Here is a 12,677-nt window from a genome sequence, read left to right as displayed (position 1 = left end):
TTCTAATCCTAATTGGGTGCATTATATTAGAAGAGTTTTTAATCCTACTTATAAAGGTTGGCCTCGCGCAACAGTTAAGAGCGATATTTATAAATATAAACATGAATATGAACAATATTTGCGATATTTATTTACTCATATAACTAATCGGATTTCTATTACTACTGATATTGGTAGAAGTGGTAATGATTGTGATTATCTAACTGTTACAAGTCATTGGATAGATGAGGAGTGGACAATGCAAAAACGCATTATTGCGTATAGAATAATTAATTCATGTCACACAAGTAAGTTTATAGCTAACATTGTTGCAGATATTTGTAGATATTTTTGCTTTAGAGATAAAATAATGACAATTTCTATGGATAATGCTGCTAGTAACACTAGTGCTATAGGCATACTTACAACAACACTAAATCCTGCATTTAGGAATATATTCCATGTTAGATGTATTTGTCATATTTATCATTTAATTGTCGGTGATGGTATGCGAATTTTAAATTTAGAAATTGAAAAGGTTAGAATGACTCTTAATTGGCTTTTTTATTCAAACCGTAGAAGTAGACTTAGAGAATATTTTAAAAAATGTGATGAATATGGCCTTAGAGAAAGAAATGTTCCTAAAGCTTGCCCGACTATATGGAATTGTATGTACGAAAGTTTAGTAGTTGCATATGAATATAGAAACCCAATTAATGCAACGTTTAATGCTCGGGTAGGTGGTGAGGATGATGATGAAATGCTTACTACTCAAGATTGGACGAATGTTAAAATTCTTATAGATTTTTTAAAATATTTTCAAATTGCTACAAATGCATTTTCTGGGCAATATTATCCTACTATTTCAAACTGTTTAGTTTATATTGCAGCACTATGTGATTTGTTTGTTGAATTTTCGGAGGGTGGGGAAATTCATCAACTTGCTATAAATGAAATGAAAGAAAAGTTTAAAAAATATTTTTTCCCTATACCTCCTATTTATGGTGTTGCTGCAATGTTAAATCCTACAATGAAATTAGGAGGTCCTCATTTTTGGTACTCAAATATTTATAAGGCTTTAGATCTTTCAAATGAGGAATTTGCTACACTTGCATATGCAAAAGCCTCAATTAAAATCAATGCTCAAACAATTTATAATGATTATCAACTTGCCTTAGAGCATGCTAGGCCAAATGTTCCAACCCCTACTTCGTCTAGTTCACAATCGCCTAAAAGAGTTGCGGGCTTAAAAGCACTTAAATCTTGGACGGAGTTCAGGGGTTCTCAAGGTGATAATTATGATGAAACTTCACATCTAAATGAGCTTCAAGTTTATTTGTCTCAGGGACTTGAAAAGAAGAATCCAGACGGCACTTTTGATCTTTTGGAATGGTGGAAGGCAAGGGAAAAATATTTTCCCGTTCTTGCAAGGATGGCTCCGGATATTTTATCTATTCAAGCTTCAATTGTTGCATCAGAGAGCGCTTTCAGTCAAGCAAGACTTCAAATAGGTGATCATAGAGCGTCAATGAGGGAGATTTTGGAAAAATCTGTACTGTTCAGAGATTGGATCCGCTCGGAAAGAAGAAACTTTGGAATTGCGGAATCACAACCGGCGATAGATGAAGCTTATGAAGAAATGATGGAGGAACTTGCGGAGGATGCTGCTTCGCCCGGAAGTGGTGATGAACAAGCTTCTTTTCCCCCACCACCAACGCAACCTCCTCCGAACCTTGAAGGATTTATGAAATTTGTTAGAGATGCAACGTAGATTATGGTGTAACTTGTACTTTGGCATATCTTCTTTTAGTTTTTTCCCCTTTTAATGGTGGTATTAGTACCTTGTTGTGCTCATTCCATTGGGGGGAGGAAGACTAAGAAAGATATGTCATTTTTGGTAATAAAAATTATAAGACATGCCCTTAAATATCTTTTTGCAATATTTTTTTGTCTTTAACTTGCAATTATTTATAAGCTATAATATATATACATAACATACAATATATACTACAAGAAAATATATAAGAGAAGATATATACATAACATACAATATATACTACAAGAAAATATATAAGGTAATATATATACATAACATACAATATATACTACAAGAAAATCTATATATATATATATATATATATATATATATATACTACAAAACATTATAAGAAATTATATTTGGAAATATATATACATAACATACTATATATAGTATACTATACTAGTATACTATATATACTACAAAATAAGATTTTTCAAAATATATATATATATATATACTACAAAACAAGATTTTTCAAAATTCAAAATGAGGGCCCCATCCCCAATGACCACCAACGGCCATATTGCACAAATAACCATTTTTTTTTTCCAATTTACAAAACTTACCTTCTCTAACACTATACATACCCCCCTCCCTCTTCTTCATTTCAATACTCAATACTCAATACTCATTTCTCAATCTAAATTTCTTTCAATCTCTCAATCTCCAATTTTCAAGACTTCAAGTCTCAATCTTAATTTTCAAGTTACATCATGCCTCGTTCGGAAAGAGTGCGCTTATTTGTTTCGCACTACTATGAAGTGCTTGAAGAAAATGAAGAAGGCCAAATATTAAAATGCAAGAACTGTGGAAGAGTCTTAAATTTTCGTTCAGGGTGTACCACAGACATTTTAAGGAGGCATATAACGTATTGTGTTGATGGTATTTATCCGCAAATTCGTCTTTAAGATTTTTCAACAATTTGTGTTATTTTAAAATTATTAGACGTATTTATGCTTCATGTTGTACTTTCTTATTAATTTATTATGCATGACAATTTAGTATTTACTATTGTTTTGTTATTTTACTTTTTCGTCAAACACTTTAATAATTAGATTTCTACATATATATATATTTTATATAGCCATGATATGGTTTACAAGAAATTGCCTTAAACAAAAAAAATTAAAAAAAAACACGGAAATAAAAAAGCCCGTTAGGCCCGTTAAGCCCACGAGCCCGGCCCGTTTAGCCCAGGACCATATGGGCTTAGGCCCGTCACGGGCTGGTTCCACCCGTTGAGCCCACGAAGCCCGAGACCGCCAGAACCCAAGCCCGCTAAGCCCATGCCCGTTAAGCCCGGCCCGTTTGGCCCATTTAGGCCCGAGCCCGGCCCAGAATACAGCATTATCAGAACTACTGTCAAGTTGCCTCTGCTTAGTACAGCTTCGTAATCCATCAAACAAACTGGACTCCATTTTCTGCCAAATGCTGCAAAAGCCATTGTTTGAACCTTTTCAATCATGTCTTGTTGTTGGATAAGTCCTACTACTCTTTCACTACTGGTACTATTGTGCTGGATAGTGGGATAATCTGGTGGCTAACTGATATTCGTATCAGTTTTGGTGCTTGAACCTTGCCCATCAGCAGAGAGTTCAAGATCTAAGAGTCTCTGGGTTTAGAATGCGTATGATCTATGTACATGTTTTAAGTTCTTTTGCATATGTATACATAGAGAGGAAAACAATGGGTTCAGTTGAACCCGTAAAAACCGCGTTTGATCCGCTTGTACCTATTAGTTTAGGCTAACCTTGGCCGCTCATCTTTATCTTTGTAATACAAAGCTGGTCATGTGAGAATCCACAGCAAGCACCTGAACTTGAGAGCACCATAAAACTGATGAAAGCTAATCACAACAAATTGGACATCGTATTAGTCCATTCTCATTACAATCTGGGCATCGTTGGAAGCCACACTCATCTTCTTCATCATACTCTGCTTCATAGTATACTTTACAACTCCCATAGCATGTTTCACATGGCACAAACCTCATATCTCCACAGGCCTCGCAAACTCCATCTTCTGCCTTTTCGCAGCTTTCTACTACCTTCTCAAGCTGCCCATCTTCATGCATTCTGCATATTTCATCAACCCCACCGATGTATTTTCTCCCAAGAAATACCCTAGGCAAACCCCTACCGCTATATTCCTCTCCTAATAACTCTCTCAACTCCTCCTTGAACTCTGCGTGCATTGATACGTCTCTTTCGTCGATCTTAACACCTAATCCCTTCAAAATCATCCGAACATGACAACAATCCTCGTACGTTTTCCTCACCCCTCTTACGCTTGTGAAGTAAACAACCAGTTTGTCTTTACCATGTTGCACCAATCTATACTCTGTTACTTCATAGTTTGATTTCAGTCTGGGAGTAAGCTGATGATCATAAGGATCTGGAAAGACATGGAAAGAAAAGCTACGAACATGATGAGGCGATTTAAGAGGATCAATATCTTCCAAATCTTTCATCAATTCCCAAACATTGACACCCTCCGGCTCGCCAGGAGGAGTTGCAATGGGCGTCTTAGGAACCACTTTGGGGATTTTCTCATTGATCATTTGGGACCATGTCTTTGCCTCAATCAACCCCATTTCGAACTCTTCTTTATAAATCTTCCCTTCATCGCTGCCACCTTTTTCGAACAACGAATGATCATCTTTGATACTTTTGTTCAGTGGATCAAGCCTCAAAGATCCTAATGTTGAGGAAGTGAGAGAGACCAGATGAAAGCTACCATTAGTGTTTGTATCAGTAGGAAAATCTTTAGACATTGAGTAGCTTCGGTGCACTGGAAAATATTGTGTCTGGCATTTTTGGCATACATTCGGCTTCGAATTCCTACAACCCATTGTTGAAAAACCAGCCCAAAAATTGATTTTGGGTAGTCAAAAAGAATAGTTTTTACAGCAGTGGATGGAAAGAGATCAATCAAAGATTGTAATGTATATTGATATGGAAAGAAAAGTTCAGAAGAAGAACATATATTCTGCGATGAATGAGCTGGATGGGTAATTGCATTGGTTAAAGATTCCCGAGATTAAGTAAACAAATCTCGAGGAATTTTTGTGCTAACATTTCAGAGATAAAGAAAGGAAACAAAATCTGTAGTAACATTAAATAATCGTAGGAGTATTTAAGAGAAGTGAATCACTGAATTAATGAGAGAGAGAGAAAGATAGTTGGAAATTTCTGTTCTGTGCAAAATAGGGCATATAGTCCTGCATCATTGGAAAGCATCACACATCTAAATCCTTTTTTCTTGATCAAAGGATGAAGAAGATAATCAGAAAGATCCTCGCCGTCGATTTCGGATGAACGAGGAAAGAGAAAAATTCCAGACGAGAGAACATGGGAAAGAGAAGTGTAAGTCAACAAGATGACCATTTTTTGCTGCTATAATATATGGCTTCTCTATTACTTCCATTCGCCACTGAGAGTCTCCTCGATTATAATTTAGATGACACAGTCAAACTGTGTGAATTTTGGCCGATACTTTTAAAATATTTTTTATTATATTAATATAAGTAAATTGTAATTTATAGTACTTTTTATATACTGTTTGAATGTCTAAATTTTAATTTTAAATTGAGTTAAACTAATCTAATTTAGCTTCAAAATTTAGTCAAATTAACTTTTGATAAGTAAAATACATTATCTAAATTGAAATAGGAAGTATAATATAAGCGTCAGCTGAAAGTGGACAAAATAGAGCACGTCTGTAGTGAGGATGGAAATGAACTGTTACATCAAAACCATTATTTTGAGAAGGGGAATGGGTTATATATAGGAAGGGTGGTTCATGGTTGGGTGAGTGGAGTAATACTACTTTCTATAGATAGAGAGTAGTAAATTGGAAGAAAAATAGGGATCGGGGGTGGCTTTTGGGCAAGTCAATTGGTCAAGGGAGTATGAGTTTAGTCATCACCGAATTAATTTTTAGTGTGGTCAATCAAGATTCATTTTCAAGAAAGAAAAGCACCTTTAGATTATCGGGTTCATCATTCACACAATTTTTAATTTCCTTCCCTTCAACTAGTCACTTTTTTAGTTTCCATAATATATATAATTGAAAATATCTTAAACAGAAGGCGGTCGCACATTATAGGTAGAGATATCACCAATATCCGAAAATTCCGACAAAATGTCATATATACTTATAAATGTTCTTAAAAATAGTCAGATATTAATATATGTTTCCGTACCAACTTTTATGAGCACTGATGAATTTATATTGAATGCTATAGTGCCACACGATAGCCAAATCTTGGGTCCGTTTCTGGTCTTATTAGGAGAATAACCAGTAAACTAGCAAGCCTAGTTATCTCTTTAATTTGCAGTTATACATATATTATTTGGTTTGATTTATGACTCTACTTATGTTTCTTTTTTCTTTGTAAATATTATACATATTATTAGTTTGTTTAGTCTATTAAAGTAAAATTAATAGTAGTTAGAGTTTTAGCATTTTGTTAAAAAATAATTTCAGAGACCTCTGCTAACTTGGTTAGTAGTTTTACAGGGGTAATTTTTTTTTTTTTACAAGGGTAATTAAGGGGGACCATTTGGATTTTTTTTCCATCTAGTTTATAATGTTACTTTTATCTTCCTTGTCTTAGTTTCTTTGTAAAATATTTAAAATCTATGTATCATTGATATGCCACTGGTGCATATATACCTTTGAATTCATCTCATGAACCTTTAATATGTTTCCACAGCCCAAAGCCCAAAACCACGAACTGGTACATGATGATATAGTATTTTGCACTCAATAATATATACTATATGAATTATTACGACTGACAGAGTACTGTAGCAGATCTACATAAATAATGGATCAAAGTAGAGTTTCAGTTTATCTCAAATATTGGTTCTTGTATCTTTATTATTAAAATATTCTTCTTTTTGGATATATTCTAAACGTTGAATGTTCTAGTGTTCTTTTATTTGTTTATGCAGAGGAAGATATTGGGTGGAGTCACTAAAGTACTTTTACGTTTAAGAGGGTTATTATTTTTAGTATTTTCTTTTGAAAACTGTTTCATATATAATACGTGTTTGACTCCTTTTGATAAATAGAATCAGTAAAATGTTGCTTAAAGTGATTAAACCATTTTTTAACTAAGCAATTTTAAATTATAAAAAAAATATATACATGAATTTAGACTTTTATACTTAGAAAAAGTTACCCGATAGCAGGGCGGCTCAACATCGTCCGAGGCCTAAAGCAAAGCCTTACTAAGAGGACTATGTATATATTATTTAATGAGCATTGTTTTTAAAAAAAATTAGACAAGCGAGGCGCATTGAAAAAAATGAGAACTTAATCTAATACAGTACAAAAAACTTAATGAATTTAACTTTATTGCATCACAACTAAGATGGGAGAACCCAGAAAACATACTTCCTCTGTCCCAAATTATATGACTCCTTTTTTTTAGTTAATCCCTTTTTATATTTGGTAACAATTCAACTTTAGATTTTTCTTTTTACCCTTAATGAGATGATTTCTAGCCCACAAATTTCTATGATTTATTTTAGATTACAAATTTTAAAAGTTTTCCTTTATTTCATAAACTCCATGTCCAATCAAACTCTTTCATATAAATTGGGACAGAGAGAGTATAATTTATGTAAGAAAAATAAATAATAAGTTAGATTATCAAATATAGTTACATGACTAACTAATGAAGAGAGAAATATAACTTAGTAAAAACGTAAAATAAGATTGACAGAAAACTATTTTGATTATATTATTTAGAGGAAGAAATTGAGTTATCAAAAATTAATATGACAATTAAAAAAAATAAATTTATCAATAATAAAAAATAATTATATAAATAATATACTGCTATATATAGAGAAATAGTAATTTTGGGGCCCTTAAATTTTTGGGGCCTAAAGCAAGTGCTTCATTTGCTTTAGGGTCTGGCGGCCCCTGCGCGACGGTTAGAAGAAGGACAATAAATTTTTGGATAAAAAACTTCATACGTATATAATTTATTGCGTGATTAATAATTCTCATCTCATGGTACTACGGACTATGAGTTTCAATGAGAAGCAGATAATACCAGCATGGTTATTTGTTGCTAAGATCTTTTTCTTGTTTCTCAATCACTCAATGGATTTTGGTCCGCATTGGAGCCTCGATTAATTCGTTGGCGTCATGTAAGGTAACATAAGTATTTCACTTTTAACTGAAGGTCCTGGTTCGAATCTTGAAAATTCTTATTATTCTTGTGGTTGCTTATTTTGGTGTGATTCCAGCTCATGTAGGGAGCTGTTTAAGTGGTATACTGGAAATATTCTTCTAAGGGTTTCGTATCAAACCTATGTTATTTTAAGTATTTCAAAGTGATTCTAGTGCCAAGAAATCCGAAGTGCTTGCTAATTTCTCTTCCTTGTTCTTGTGGCCGCATTGGAAGGATACTTTATGGTGAATTAATCTCAAATTCGCATTGTTCCATCTGTTTGAAGGTAAGGAACTCTACATGTATTTGAGTTAATCCAAGTTACGGCTAAGTCGTTGAAGCTAGAACTTGTGAGATATTGATCGAAAGGCTTGTTAGTAATGCCATTGATTGTTGAACTGTTTGGGAGGTGTTCTACAACGTTTTATGGCTGAAAAATTTATGGAATAGCTTGAGTATATTGTGTTGTTATTATCAACATTTACTGAATATAAATAAGAGGGAAAGAGTTCAAAATATAGTGTTATTAGACATGAATTGAGCTTGCTGCTCGACATGGTATTGTGCTGGTTGTGTTCCATATAACTATTGGTTGTTGCTGTAATAGATGACGTGGGAAATATAAAAAAATTAGGGGATATGCTGCCCGTTTTAACATAGAATGAGCTCGCTATTCGTTATAAGTTAGTTGTACTTTTCATAGCTTAATAATAGCATCCTTATCGTGGCTGTAGATTAAGGTGCAACCAGTTGAGTTCAGCATGGTTATTGGCAGATTTCTACGGGTATTTTAAGACTGAACCTTTTTTCTTTTTTTCATTTTGGCATGATCTCGTAACTACATACATTTGATAACGAGACAGAACGGTAGCAGATTAAATTATATAATATTGATAAGGCAAAATCTGGGTAATTAGTATTACTTGCTACGTAAACAATCAGGGGCAGAAGTAGAGGGTCAGGTATGGGTTCGGACGCATCCAACAACTTTGACTCGCACCCTACATATCTATTACAAAGTTCATTAAATAAGTATAAATAATTAATTTCGAATCCAATAAATCAAATAAGTCATGCTAGAATCTCGAACTAAAATCTATAAAGTTTAAATCCTGAATTCTTCCTTGTACAATAGGCTGCTGCAGCAAACCTATTAACGTTTTCTTCTGAGTAGTGGGCTTTCTTATTTGCCAATTGGACCGAAAGCAGATCCATCATGAACAAGCTGAAACTTGTGGAAGATCAAGAATCTGATGCTCCATGAGAAATACAGGAATAATAAGTGGGTATTCCAGGTAAACTATTAGATCCAATCCTAGTTACTCTGGAATTTATTTAGTTTGGCTAGTGGTGGCTTGGTACCTGCAGTGCATTTTTAAATGATAGAAAAAGGGTATAACCATACTTAGATTTCAAAATCAAATCTTTCCTGATCCCTGTGATCATAGGTTGTTTGTCACATGAGTTCATTAGTTTCAAGTCCTGATTTTGAACCTTGACAAAGTCTGTCTACATGTTTAGACCACCTAGATACTATATACGGAGTAACAAGACTTTAATTTCTATACACTAGTAAGTATTTTTCAAAAAAATTATATTGTCAAATTACCTAAAAGATAAAACTATCGATAATATGTGTAAATGTGTAATTTGTACCTAAAATTATATACGTACTAAGTTTTTTATCCAAAAATTTATTGTCCTTCTTCTAACTGTCAGGTAACTTTTTCTAAGTATAAAAGTCTAAATTCCTTTATATTTTTTTTATAATTTAAAATTCCTTAGTTAAAAAATGGTTTAATCACTTTAAGCAACATTTTACTGATTCTATTTATCAAAAGGAGTCAAACACGTATTATATATGAAACAGTTTTCAAAAGAAAATACTAAAAAAAATAACCCTCTTAAACGTAAAAGAACTTTAGTGACTCCACCCAATATCTTCCTCTGCATAAACTAATAAAAGAACACTAGAACATTCAACGTTTAGATTATATCCAAAAAGAAGAAGATTTTAATAACAAAGATACAAGAACCAATATTTGAGATAAATTGAAACTCTACTTTGATCCATTATTTATGTAGATCTGCTTCAGTACTCTGTCAGTCGTAATAATTCATATAGTATATATTATTGAGTGCAAAATACTATATCATCATGTACCAGTTCGTGGTTTTGGGCTGTAGAAACATATTAAAGGTTCGTGGGATGAATGCAAAGGTATATATGTACCAGTGGTATGTCAATGATACATAAATTTTAAAAAGTTTTACAAAGAATGCGAAATACATAGTTTACCCATCCAACTTACACTCAAATCCCTGTTACACACCTGTTGATCATGAGTATAAGTTTACACACCAAACCTTTCAAATGTGTATCAGTTACATACTACTTTTGACCAGCTCCGTTAATATTCAATGTTGTGTATACACGCACTTATTTAAAATAAAAAATAAACGATTCTTTAATTAAAATGGACAAACTGACCCTTTTCTTAATTCCGACCCAAAAAAGATCTGACCCTGTTAATTAAAAACAACTATGCGACCATATTAACAAACATAATTCCATTTTCAAATCCCTGTTCTTCAGCCCTATCCTTTGAAGCGAATCCGACGAGAACACATCTGCTCTTTATTGCTGTTACATTCTTCATTTTCAGGTTAGTATTCTCATTTTAGGTTGTTCAACCGTTTTGATTTAGATGGGTGGGTCGAAATAGTTAGGGTTTATTTGAGTATTTCGTCAGGAGTATTTTTAGGGTTTAAGACATCTTTATGAGGAATCTCTTGTCATTGTCTATTGAAACCTTTGTCTTTTGAGCTTGTGTTGTCTTTTTCTTTCTTTATTCTGTTATATCTTTCTTTATTGTCCATTTTGATTTCTTTATTATTTGTTTGCATGTAAAATTGAAACCTGTTGTCTGCTTCTTTCAAGAACAATGTCTTTTAAAATTGTTACTTTAAAGTGGTATCACGGGGGTGAGTTAATTATTGGTCATTTTAGTAGATATGTGGGGGCAGTCAAACCTTGACTTTAGACGTGGATGTAGATAGGATTTCCTTCTTTGAGCTTATGGATTACATTAGGGAGATGGGTGGCTGAGCTGTATATATGCCCGATGGATAGGATTGACAATCTGATAAATGTATTGACTGATAAGGATATTTTAGACATTCGCAATCAGTTAGAGGATGGGGATACACTAGAAATATATGTGGCTCATATTGTCCCTTTATCAGTACATGACCTTGTTGAAAATGGGGAAAGTGTGAGTTGCAGTAAGGCTTCTGGAAAAAGGCCTATAGAGGTCCAAGAGGTTGAAGAGGTAGATGATGAAGATGCTGATGACATACACTACACTTCAGACAGTTCTGCTGCTTCTGATGGAAATCCTTCTAATGATGGAAATGCTTTTGATGATGGAAGTGCTTCTGATGATGCTGCTTACAACTCTTCTACTTCTGATGATGCTGCTTCTGATGATGCTGGGAATGAAGAAGAAGTAGACATAGACTGGACTTCTGATAGTTCTGATGATGTTCACTTAAATGTTCCTGATGAGAATGACCTCCAATCTGATATCCATGAGGAGTTGGGTGAAGGTAGAGAGAAGGTGAAGAGAAGCAAGAGAAAAAGAAGTGAAAAGACTAAAGGGATGGGTGATATAAACATAGATAAAGCAGGTGTAGACATTGAGTTTGATGTGCTGCGTACAGGTAGTAAGCAAAATAGGTATGAAGGTCTAGTTGGGACTGATGAGCCATAATTTGGTTCTTCAGATGCTGAAAGCTTTGCATCAGATGTGGAAGGTGAAGATGGTGAAGAACATAAGAAGAAAATGGAGGAAAAAAAGAAAAAGAAGAGATTGATCTTTGATCCTACTGCCAAGAAAATCACTTGGGAGTTAGGATTGATATTTGAAAGTGTTGATCAATTTAGGAAAGCAGTCACCAAATATGCAATTCAAAAAAAAGTGTAGATTGAGAAGTACATAAATGAGCCACTTAGGGTGAGGGTTATATGTATGGTACCTAAATGTGGATGACTTCTAGCAGCTAGTAAAGATGGCAGTTCCAATAATTTAAGGTGAAAAGATATAATCCAGAGCACAAGTGTTATACAACCAACAAGAACAAGTTGTGTAATTCAAGATATCTTGCAAAAAAATACAAGAGCAAAATTATGTCACAACCAGGTATGAAGGTTTGGGAGTTGAGAAAATTAATAAAGCAAGAACTAGACCTCTATGTAGGGAGATCAACTGCCCATAGGGCTAGAGTTAAGATATTGAAAGAAATCATTGGTGATGTGCATCAAGAGTTCAAAAGACTCTATGACTATAGAGATATGATTTTGCAGACCAATCCTGGGAGTACATGTGTGGTGAAAGCAGAAGATCAAGGTGATGGAAAACTGGTATTCTCTAAAATCTATGTTTGTTTACATGCCATGAAAAAGGGCTGGCTGGAAGGATGCAGAAGAATTATTGGCCTTGATGGATGTTTCTTGAAAGGAGTTTGCAAGGGACAACTTCTTGTAGCTGTCTCCAAAGATGGAAACAATCAGATGTTTCCAATTGCATGGGTAGTTGTAGAGGTGGAGAACACATTCAACTGGACTTGGTTTCTGAAATGTTGAGTGAAGATTTGAGCTTAGAAGATGGAAGAGACCTTACAATG

The 12,677-nt window shown here is 33.9% G+C and overlaps 1 protein-coding gene across 1 annotated transcript; it reads right to left on the bottom strand.

The window, feature by feature from the left end:
- Positions 1 to 2,890: 2,890 nt before the first annotated feature.
- LOC107786737 (uncharacterized protein At5g39865-like) lies at positions 2,891 to 5,192 on the bottom strand. Its single transcript, XM_016608246.2, has one exon. It carries the CDS (start codon positions 4,650 to 4,652, stop codon positions 3,648 to 3,650), a length of 1,005 nt encoding a protein of 334 aa, XP_016463732.2. The 5' UTR covers positions 4,653 to 5,192; the 3' UTR covers positions 2,891 to 3,647.
- Between the last annotated feature and the right edge of the window lie 7,485 nt (positions 5,193 to 12,677).

Source organism: Nicotiana tabacum, chromosome 3 (genome assembly GCF_000715075.1).
Source record: "Nicotiana tabacum cultivar K326 chromosome 3, ASM71507v2, whole genome shotgun sequence".
Lineage (NCBI taxonomy): Eukaryota > Viridiplantae > Streptophyta > Magnoliopsida > Solanales > Solanaceae > Nicotiana > Nicotiana tabacum.
The sequence above is the reverse complement of the archived record's forward strand: the minus strand, read 5'-3'. Positions and strand labels throughout refer to the sequence as shown.